General features: G+C 51.3%; 1 protein-coding gene across 2 annotated transcripts in view; it reads right to left on the bottom strand.

Moving 5' to 3' along the window:
* DPYSL2 (dihydropyrimidinase like 2) overlaps window positions 1-11,843 on the bottom strand; it is a 149,778-nt gene that overhangs the window by 34,511 nt on the left and 103,424 nt on the right. For both annotated transcript variants that reach the window (XM_004707614.3, XM_004707615.2), the window contains exon 4: window positions 471-635. In XM_004707614.3, the coding sequence (XP_004707671.1) occupies window positions 471-635 (165 nt within the window). The remainder of the gene's footprint in view (window positions 1-470; window positions 636-11,843) is intronic.

Genomic DNA, 11,843 nt, shown 5'->3' on the forward strand with positions numbered 1-11,843 from the left:
GAAGGGTCTCATCACCTGCAAGTCTCCCCCAGAGTCGGCGGTCTCCCGGGTCTGCAGGAAGAGGCAGTCCATGCCATGCTCCTGTCCTCTCCCAACAGTGCCTAGAAATCTCACGGGGATAAGCATTTGTAGCTCCTCTGGGCAAGTCACTACTACAGCCTTGACTCCCCAACCTGACTAAACATAATTACCTCAAGACAATCAACTGCAGGTCACTGTCCGATAAGAACAGATGCAGGTGGTACGGCTCATGTGCTCCGGTGAAAGCTTCCTCGCCTTCACTGGGTGCGCCACCTCCCATCGGCATCAGCTGTCACCCTGACCCCTCTCTGCACGCTAGCAGGCAGGCATAGGGGTGAGGCACCGACGGTACCTACAACCACTCTGTACGTGATCTTCACAAGGGGGGGCCAGGTTAGGGACTGAAATGGAAACATCAGCAGGGGAGTGTGTCGGGCAGCACCACCTACCATGGTCCTTCACCAGGGTCTCCATCTCCTCTTGGACACCCTTATGCCACTCGGTGATGTCCACGTGCAGAGAGTAGTCACAGCAAGACTTGCTGTCGGCCCATTCCCTCCACTGGTCAAAGGCGGCCAGGAGACTCGTCCCAGGCTCAGGAACCACATGGTCAACTAGAAAGGAGCAGACACTTGCCATCAACAAAAGGCTCAGGGCCGAGGGCCAGCTGCTGTTTTCCCATTCCAACCCTGAATGCGGCTTCTTGGGTTCAACATGGAGATGGTGACCTCCTCGGCCAGTCTCTTCAGAACCGGCTTAACCCACCGGACTGCCCAAGAGGGCGAAAACAGAGAGAAGGACCTTGGCACTGGAGGATGGCGTCGGCGAAACCACACAGAATAGCCCCGATCTGATTTCAAGGTTCAGAATCCCTGAAAGCACAAACCTTAGGAGCGTTCCTCGGACAACGAGTCCTTATGGACAATGACCGTGTCGAATGGCTGGCCAAGGCCGATCAAACCCCTGGGTGTTGATAGCTATGGGTGGAACGCCCCCCGCCAGACGCAAAGGAACGCTATGATGCTGGACCAGAGCCATGAGCCCAGGGCCTTTTAAAATTCCCCGGCGTATCCACTCTCTCATCACCACTCAAATTTCAGCAGCATAATACCACTTGGTAATTTAAGGGCGATCTTTCATCTTAAAAGTTCAAAGCATTTAAAGCTGTGGTTATTGTTAGCTTGTTATGGAAGCAGGCTGATAGGGAGGGCACAATAAAACCTTTGCCCTCATGCAGACCTGAGTCTGTTTTCTGGCCCCACCACTACCCGCCAGGTACCCTTGAGTACGACACTTAATCTCTACCAGCCTAAATTTTTGTGCAGGCTTAACATGGGGATAATATTACCTGCCACATCCATCTGAGGACGAAATGAGACAGCATATCCATCAGCCTTGCCTCAATCCTCCTATGGCTTTTCATTACTCTTTGGTTGGCGACTAAGACCCCCAACAAGGTCTACAAACCCTGCCTCACTTGGCCCCAGCCTACACTTATAATGTCACTCAGCACCATATCTACTTTGCACACTGATCACATAAGCTGCCGTTGGTTTTTACAATATCAGACTGTGCTGTCCTACCACAGGACCTTGGCACATGCTATCACCACGGCTGGTCTTAGAAAGCACTAATCCAGTTACCTTGATGGTAAGTAGTTACTCAGAATAACTGCCTATCTTCTGGACAGAGATACTCAAATACAAACTGAGATGGCTTGTCCAAGGTCAAATCTAACACAATAAAGAGGCTAAAACCCAGAACGCTTGACGCCTAAAGAGCACTGAATCGCTCTTCCTAAATGAAGTGTTAGATTTTCTACATCCAGTAAGCAGTTCTGAGCTAAGAAAAGGCCAGGCCGGGCAATGAGGGTGAGCTCAGATTTCTGAGATGGATCAAAACTTGCTGATGCAGCTACGTTGCATTAACTAAGCTGGGTTTTGTATACCTTCAAAAATATGGATGTCACAGCTGAGTTTTCTTTCAACAGAATCTCCTTTTTAATAAATATGAATAGGTGTAATTAAATGGGTCATACATATCTGGTACAGTGTGTGTATGTGGATATATAGATGGATTTAGGTATGTAGATATATATTATTGAGCAAAAGCAAAGAGGACATACATATGTCTAACACAAGCCTATTCTAGTATGCTGATGAGAAAACCACTCCATTTTTCCCCCTTAAATTGAGTCCCCAATCATGAAAAAAAGAATGTATCACTTTGGAACCACTTCCAACAAATTAGCCAGGGAAACCCACATGGATCACAACAGTCTGATCCACAACTGTTTGTAGGACAGGGCAGTGTTTTGTCCCATTACATGGGGGGGGGGGGTTTTGTGTGTGTGTGTGTGTGTGGTGCATCATGTGACAAGGACCAATGCAAACCCCGCTAACAACACATTTGGAGTTACGCTCTCTAGCCAATATGAAGAAGGAAACGGGGTAGTCCACACGTCTACCTCCTTTGATAGGAAAGCAAATCACTTTCCAGAAGAAAGTCAGGTAATGGTGCTAAGGTTTACCATGCTCACCGGAACCCCAGCAATGAGCTTCACGGCCGATTTTTCCTCCGGCTTCTGGTTATAGACAACAGGGGCCACCAAGGCAGGCCGGGCTGGTAAAGGCAGTGCCATCAGGGTCCATGTGATACCCACCAGGCAGAAATCCCTCTGATGCCCCAGCTTGGCCAGGCAGGTGCCGAGATGTCTGAGGAGCGGACAGATTTCCCACTGAGGGCATGCAGGTATGGAGAGGGGCGTTTGAGTCAGAAGCTATTTAAGAAGCGACAGGCACCTCGCCCTCACTTAAAGTTCGAAGAGAACTGCCTGAAACAAGTTTGGATTTGACCTCACTAAGGATGATTGCACCAATTAGTCTGCAGTTAAATGTCGCATTTTGCTTTTTCACTTAATAATCTACTATGGGCTCTGGACTATTTATGAAGCATTATTTTAATGACTACAGAATATTATAGCCCATGAGTAAATCCTAACTTTTAGCCATTCCTCAAATGTGAGTCATCAAAACTATTACAGTGGTTCTGCCGCCATAAATCAAAGAGGTATGAATGTTTCTCTAGAGATTTGTGTTCCTTAGGCCCCAACCCCACCCCCTAAACAACACTGACTGAGTCAAAGGGCAATACATTTTTTTTTTTAAGGCTTGTGATATGTTATGCTAAATTACCTCCTGGAAAGTTCCCATCCATTTGTATCCTACAGGGCAATGCCTCTTTCATCAGTCTCTTACCAAGAGGGACGATCTTCAATTCTTAACCTCTTCAAATTTCATTGGCCAAAGTGACACCCAATCGTTATGTGAATTTACATTTATTGGCAAGAGGTTGGGTTCTTTAAGGTTTGTGGGGTGCTTGTTCCTTTGTGCGCTGTCTGCTTGCATTCCGTGCAGTCTTCACTGGGATGGCTGCCCTCTGGTCTCCGTGAGCAGTAGATCTTCACCTGGGTACTGCAGCATCCCTTGACGTACACACAACACGGCCAATTCTGTGGGAGACGTTCCACAGGCTGGCCTTACCTCTAATTCTACTGGCAATGCTTCTTCTGTCAGACATAAATTAAATTTCATGTTGTTTTCTCAGGTTATTTTTCGTATCCTCTGGGATTTAGTCTGTGTTTCTATGACTCAAAAGCCCCTCTCCCTTTCAAAAGCCCCTCTATACGTTCATATATATATATATATATATATTTTATATATATTTTTAAACACATCAGGTATTCCTAAAGGTGAAAAGAATAAGCTGGGAATCTAATTTCGCTTCCCCAGTGAGCTGTCATTATGCCAGCCCGTTTACTGAACGGTCCTTCTCTTCCCCGCCTGTTTGATGGTAACGTTAAAATATATTACTATCATTATGACATAAGACCTTCACTATTCAAGGTTATTAATAATAAAATGTCTGATACTTTGAGCACACACTCACATGTTCACGTGTGTGAGATACACACAAAACGAGAGTCAAGGTCAACATCAGATTCCACCCCCAGCTATGTTGCGTTACCCCTCTGTTGGTGTGAAATAAAAAACAAAAGCCAAACTCGCTGCCGCACAGCAACCCCAGACAATGCGGAAGAACTGCCCCGTGGGCTCCCGAGACTGTACGTCTTCATGGGGAGTCGGAACCGGCTGGGGCTTCAAACTGCTCACCCTGTGGTTAGCAGCACAAGCACAACCCAGCATGCCATGGGGCTCTTGAAAAATCACGTTTCATGAATTGTTGATGCTGTGGGGCTGGCTCATACTGCATAAAGTGAGAAACTAATTGGTGGATGAGGTTTGTATGTAAAGCCTTCATATTTTGCTCCTAATAATATTAAATATTTTAGTTAACAATAAGCGTAATGTTGACATTTATAAAACCTCACCCCCAGTTTGTGATTCTGTGGGTTCAGGCTAGGGCCTGACCAGCTGCATTTCCAACATGCTCCTGAGAGGCACTGTAAGTGAGAATCACTGCGCTGTTTGGCCACCCACTTGATTCAGGGCAACAGCCACCCGGTTTAGACAGAGGGGAAATGCCCCAGGGGGCTCCTCAGGCTGTGCTCTGAACGGGAGATCTCCTGGCCATCCTCCCAGTAGCCCTTGGGTGTTCGAACCATCAACCTTTCATTAGCCGCTAACACTCCACCACTAGCCCGAGTGTAAATCTTTTCCCACTGATTTCTCCTTCCACCTCCACTCAGTCCCAGCCATGGCCCCATGAGTAAGCCATTTCCTGGTCAACAGCATGGCCCTCTTCAAAGAGATCAGGATTCCTGGCAGTTACAACCCTTGAAAACTCGGGCTGAAAGCCTCGGGGGAAATAGACATGTTTCCTCCAAGAACTAATGACATTCAGGAACGTGTCCCCGAGAAGCTTCCACATGTTTTCCCACAGTTCTCCTTCCACAGAAGCTCTCCTGGGAAGCGCTGGTCCAGGGAACAGGGCAAGAGGTCACGTTCACTTCCGGAGGGAGCACAGGCGTCCCCACTAGGGGCACATGCCTGAGAGTGACTTTCTGGAACATGCAGGCCTCCCCCTTGGGTGATCTTCCTAAGCGGTCTGCCTCTGCAGCAGCCTGTCGTCTGCCCTGCAGCTGGCTCCTCTCCCTTTGGGTAAGGCAAGAGAAGACGGTCAATAACCAAGAAAGCGCTCCTTGGCACAGAGCGGAGAGGAGGGGAGGGGCTTCTGGGGACGAGGAGATCCAAGCGCCCGTTCTTGCTGCGGCTCTTCTCCCCAGTATGCATGCTGGGGGACCTCCTAGGCACATATATAAAACACGAAACAACCTACCTCGCAAAGCCGCCAAAACATTCACCTAAGAGAGTGTCTGGTACAACCTCTGGCACCCCGAGTTCTCATTCCTCAGGCAAACCATGCTGGGGTGAGCAGAGTAAACACCACCCAAGAACCTGGCTTCCGCGAAGCAGTCAAGCGCATGCTTCGGCCGTGGTCTGCAGCTAGAAGGCACAGGCCGTGCCAGAGCGTGTTTAACCTAGAAGACATCGGCCATCTCCAGAGGGCTAGTCCGGCTTCTGCTGCCATCGTCAGAGGACCCCGATTTAGGGCTGTTTTTCTTTTGAGTTAATTGTCCATTCGCAGAAAGCTGTAAGACATCATCCAGAGATCCTGGGACCATTCTCAGACCCGGGGACCATCTCCAAGCCAGAAATGGACACTGATATCATCCAGAACATCAAGATGCTGAAAGGCCACAAGGCAGTGTCTGTGGTCAGCTCTCATGCTGAAGATACATGAGGAGGCCAGACCCGATCCTGGAATTGAAGCAATTGAGTCGGCACAGCTGTGGTGAGAAGACGAGCAGGCAGGTAGGAAGAAGGAGGCCCAAGAACTCTTGGCTCTACACACTGAGCTTCCAAACCCTCCGATGCAGATGCACCCCCAGAAGTCGGTCCTCAAACCACACTGCCTCCCTGGGGCATCTATCAGAACCGCCCACCTGCAGGCTCCCGTCCCAGAGTCCTCCCAGCCTCATTCTCCAGGCCCTCCACTTAGCTGGGAGCGCTGGCCGTTCCTTCTACCCCCGTCTCAGATAAACCAGTCAACCTGAACGAAGAGTAGGCAGTCGGGAGACTCCAGCACAAACCACTGCTGTTCACCTAGGTGGCTGCCCCCTGCACAGGCAGCTACGCGGCAAAATGCCAAGTGACCCTCTGAACGGGCAGGGAAGGATCTGTGTTGTGGGATGAGAAGGCCCACAATGAGGCCAGCTGGCCAGTTGGGATAAACCGGCTTTGTTCTACAGAAAAGCAGAACGGGAAGGAAAAGCCTTGGGGGAACAGAACTCACGAGCATGGAGTCGATTCTAATTCATGGTGACCCTACAGGACAGGGCAGAACTGGCCCTATGTGTTTCCAAGACTATAACTCTTTACGGGAGTAGAAAGTCCCCGTCTTTCTCCCAAGGAGCGGCTGGTGCTTTTGAACTGCTAACCTTGCAATTAGCAGCCCAATCCATCACCACTAAGGAGGCCACAGAGAGACACAGAGGAAAGACCCAAGTCAACGGCCCTAGTTCCATTGTGTATGTGACTCAGGGCAGGGCACCCAGTCTCTCCAGGCTTCGGGTCCCCACCTGTACAACAGGGCCCGTCGCAGAGCTCACACATAGCAGATTTGCCCACCGCCGTCAAGTGGGTGCTGACTCATAGCGACCATCCAGGACAGAGGAGAACTGCCCCACCTCAGGCCGGTTAAGACGTGCACTCTTCAAAGGTGCAGACTACCTCATCTTCTTCCCTCAGAACAGCTGCTGGGTTTGAACCACCAGCCTTTTGGTAAGCAGCTCGGCACTTACCGGTGGCATCACCAGGGTTCCTGGTAAGATGTAATGAATCCACAGGTCACTGCTCGCAGAAGTGCCGACACTAGAAGGGTCCGGTGCAAAGCAGCAGAAAGACAACTTCGTTTTCCTTTACGAGCTGCTCTGTGAAGACCCGGTTGGCAGTGCGGGGTAAGTGATGGCCTGCTCCCCACAAGGTCGGCAGTTCAAAACCCACCAGCCACCCCATGGGAGAAAGATGAGGCTCTCTATTCCTAAAAAGATCTACAGTCTCAGAAACCTGCCTAGGGTCCAAGGGGTTCGTCAGAATCAGCTCAGTCAGAGGGTCTGGTCAAGCCCATGCTGGCGTCTGTGACTCACTTTTTAACTTGTACAAATGGGCAATTTCTCACACTAGACAACGAAGCAGGTTCCTAACAGCTGGAACTGTGTATAACCCTTGTGCTGGGGTCTTCTCCCCAACAAAGGACGACACTGAGCGACCTCAGGGCACTAGTGAGTGTTCAAGAAGGGGGTGCCCATCAAGCCCTGCTCAAAAAGGACCCATCACCATGGAGTATCCTCTCTCCTGTCCCCAGCACAGCACACCCAGCCCAGGGGGCTGGTACGCAGAAGCTCAGGGAGTACATGAGACCAGTCACCATGGATGCCCATGGTAATGGATGAAGCACCTGGCCGCCTCTCCCACCAAAGGGCCCAGCACTGTGACCACCTGCTCAAACACACCTATGTGACAAGTGCCAGGCTCTCTGCTCTCCCTGCGGCCACACGGAGGACCCCTGTGGCTGGCTTATCCACTGGGCTGATTTCCTCCTGCCAGCGTGTGAGGGGCCTGCTGGCCTCTGCTCAGCCCCAGCCAAAGAAACAGCCACTTGGGCTAACTTACCTACAAATGGAAAACAGGAAGTCATAAAGAACGGTAAAACGTGTATTTATGGAGCACTCCCTTTGAGTCTGGTGGGATTCGTCATGTATTTCGGGGGGGAGGGTCCCCTTCTAATCCTCAGATAGGACCATAAGGGTGGGCTCCGCTTTGCAGGCAAAGAAGCCGAAGGGGCAGGAAGCCGAAGTCGCTTGTTCAAGGTACTTTACCATAACCAAGCAGCGGGCTTGGTGTGTAGAAACACACACTCACTAAGCAAACCCACCGCTGTGCAGTCCCTTCTGACTGCTCACGAGCCTGGACGGGCCATCATGCCGGGGAGAGGGCGTCGGCAGGGGAGAGGAAGGTTCCTGAGGCGCTGGAGCGACACAGTGGCTTCAACAGCGGCTCAAGCACCGCAACTGGGAGGCTGCGTGGGAGGGGGCAGCGCTCGCTCTGGTGTGCACAGGGTGCCTGTGATCAGGACTGAACTGATAGCCCCTCCCCACAGCGACAGCCCCACAGGACAGGGTGGAGCTACTCCCGAGGGTGTCTGTGGTTGCAAAGATTTATGGGAACAGACCATGGTCTCCTTTTTCTCTCTTGGAGCAGCTGCAGGTTCAAACTCTGGACAGGACGATGGTGGCTGTGGCTACACAGCATGGAGTGGAGTGGCTCTTAGTGACCCAGGAGTCCCAGGGACTCGGAGCACTGCCGCTGAGGGGTTTCAAGGTTCTGTTCTCTACAGCAGGGGCTTTTCCCGGCTCCTCGTGACCGGAGGCACCCCTTTATGCCATCACATGGTTTTCTCTAGTCCCCAACTCTCTCTAAGTCATTCTGCTTTAAGAAAAGAACCCTGTACATTCAGATAGACCCACTGCAGCCCCGAGAAATTGCTCCCATCCACCAAGTAGCACAGCGGGAATGATGGAGCCCAAATATGATGGGAACGAGGGCTGAGGCAAGACCCAGTGAAATCGATGTATAAAAGAGCACGCAAAAAGGTCTCACGTGCTCTGGCAATCAGCCAGCTTCAGAGGAAGCAAAGCAAAGCGGTAGGAGACGGAAGCAGTGCCCTTCCCACTGCTCCCAAGTCCAGGTGGAGGAAGGGAGGCGTTAAAAAGACACATCCGAAATGGTTCTTTCTGCTTGCCCCTCCACCGCTGGCTTCTCATCCAGTTCAGGGGAAGAACGGAACGCTGGTGGGCCGAGCGGCTCGCCTCTCAGTCACTCTCAGCTTCCACCCCATGCACACGCCCTCCTCCAGCCGACTGGGGGCTCACTCAGCACCTCAGCCACCTGGGCCCTTAGCTGTTCTGGACAGCACTCCTGCCATGCTGCTCTCCTGCTTCTCTGACCAGTGTTTCCACCCCCGTGCCTCTTTCTCCACCCACATTTTCAATGAGTGTCACCACGAGCAGCCCCATTGACTCTTTCCCCAATACCTGACATTGGCCCAAATGAGCCCCCTTTGATCCACGTGGGTCCGTTTCTCTTTCCATTCGCCTTCCTCAGGGCCACCTCTTTTCTGTCCTCTCCCCAGGCCCCATTCCTCAGCTTTCAGTCTTCCTGAGAGCCAGTGATATCTCCGAAATCACCTTGGGTTGGTCCTCCTTAAGAAACCGCTAAAGGCAGGTGAGACCCACAGGCAAGCCCACCTGTTGGGGTGGTTACCTGCTGTATGGGAAGGAGATCCCAAAGCTAACAGCGAACACCTGGAGCTTTCCATACCTGCAGCCCACTACCTCCCTCAGCCAGAGCTCCCTGAGTGTCCTGGATCCATACAGTGAGCTTGTCTATTCCTCCAAGGATGCTTGGAGGTGACCCTGGGAGTCCAGAAGCGAGAGCTGAAGGTTGGGAAAAGAGACATGGGAATATGATGGATACAAGGTCCAGATTGCAAACGCAACTTTATTTCCGATTCAAAAAACGCTCTCAGAGAGTCAACTCTGGCTTCTCATTCCATGTGCAGATCACTGCCGGCAAGTCCATTCTGCCTCAGAGCGACTCGACAGGGCAGAGTAGAACTGCCCCTTGGGGAGCCTGGTTGCAGAGCTGCTCACCACAAGGTCCCTGGTTGGAACCCACAGCCAGCTCCTCAGGAGAGAGATGGGGCTTTCTACTCATAGTCACAATCTCAGAAACTCGCAGGACCAGTTCCACCCTGTCCTACGTGGCTGTTTTGAGTCCAACTGACTTGAGGGCAGTGAGCTGTGTTTCCAAGACTGTAAAGCCTCATCTCTCTCTCTTTCTCTCTCTCTCTGAACAGCTGGTGGTTTGAGCCGCTGACCCCGGGGGTCCTGTGCGTGTGATGGCATTAAAACCACTCACAGACGGCGGTAAACATTCACCACGCTTCAGGATTTTTTTGAATGGGAATGGGGCAATCATGAGGGAGTTCCATTTTATAATTCACGCGATTGTTTGCATTGACTTGACAGCAATCGTCATCTCACGTCAGGATATTTCCATATCACTTATTTTATCTCGTTGGATCACCAAACTAGGTAGATGGTCGGGCAAGTCTCAGTGTCCCCACTTCACAGAGGAAGAAAGTGGAAGCCACGTGACCAGCCCGCAGTGGTGCTAGTGGTAACTCACAGAGCTTGACCCCCAGAGGGGGGTTCTCTGCAACTTCCCTGTTGTTAAGTCTTGACCAACAACCGGGGTGTGTTTACTAATTGCACCCCGTCACAGACAGTGCCATGGCGTGGACTCCGACTCCTTCCGACACCGTGCTTCAGAGCGGCACTGCGCTCCGTGGACTTCTTCATGGCTGAGGTTCTACAAGCGGAGTGCCGGCCATCAACTTCAGCCTCGAAGCGCCGAGCTTTCTGAGCAGCAGAATGTGTTACTCACGGGCACTACACCCAGCACGCACCGCAAATTCCCATACCTGAACCCGAGTCTACCTTCAAACACACGTGCTGGTTCACTTCAACGCGCAGTGAATGAACTGTTGTCTGGGAATGCCCAAGGTGAGTCCCAAACCAAAGCCATACTCACTGCCCCGGAGTTGATGGCAACCCTGTAGGACAGGGTAGAATGGCCCCCAGGAGGTTCCGAGACCATAACCGTTTATGGGCGTAGAAAGCCCTGTCTCCCACTGAGCAGCTGGTGGTTTCGAACTGCAGACCTTTCGGATCACAGCCCAGTGGGTAACCACTACGCCACTGGGGCTCCCTTCTGATGTGAGTTAGCGGATGTCGATTGAGGGCTGCAGGTAAACAGCGCATCAAAAACGTCCACACCTCCTAAAGCCCTTTTCTTTGAGGGCTGGTGTGAAGCTTGCGCATGGCTGTTTGCAGTTAAGATCAGAGACCAGGCTAATGAGATCTGCGTGTGGGGAGGAGGGAGGCGTCATGTATAGTGTAAATCCTTCCAGAGCAGTGAACCACCGAAAGAACCCTTCCTGGACTCATCCTCAGCCCTGCAGGCACCAGGCAGCTTGACGTCCACCTTCCTGGGAACCGCCCTCCCCTGCATGGTGGGGAGTGCCCAACGAGACACTTAACCGCTGGATCCCTGGTAAGCCTTGCTCGTTTATCCAAGACTCAAAGTTCAGAGTGGCAGGGTGAGGGCGGCAGCGGACAGCAAGGAAGGTTTCATCAACCGTCACAATAAAAAACCACAGCCTCACTGCCCCTCCCCACCCCCAAAGTCCTTAGGCTAATGACACTCACTGTCCAGCAGTCTTACTTATTCATAAAAGCACGTCTGAGAATCAGGCTTGAATGCAGAAACCATTGGAACGCTCTCTCTTATTTGATGGGGGAGGAATCTGAGTCGGTCCCAGAAGTTTCAAGAGCTGCTTGAAGACTCATATCAGAATTAAATCCAGGTCTGAATCCAAAATATATTCTTATGATTATTTTGTAGCAGGGGGAAAATTACCTTGAATCTCACTCTGAAACAACTGCACCACCACTCTAAGGACAAATGAGAACATTTTCTGTACGGTCTCCAGGTTTTCAGTGTCACATCTGAGCAGGTATAACCGGAGCATGCTTACCTTCGTGGGAGCTTCTTCCTCAATGCCCTGCTGTCTGGGAGGCTTCCTAAGTCAATGTTGAAGGGGAGCTCTTCTCTGGGGGAACCTATGAATTATTTTCTTAACTCTCTTGCTATTATCGAAGCTCCAGGTGGCTTCTA

This window comes from Echinops telfairi, unplaced genomic scaffold (genome assembly GCF_000313985.2).
Source record: "Echinops telfairi isolate 266 unplaced genomic scaffold, ASM31398v2 ScPeMD7_9;HRSCAF=40, whole genome shotgun sequence".
NCBI lineage: Eukaryota > Metazoa > Chordata > Mammalia > Afrosoricida > Tenrecidae > Echinops > Echinops telfairi.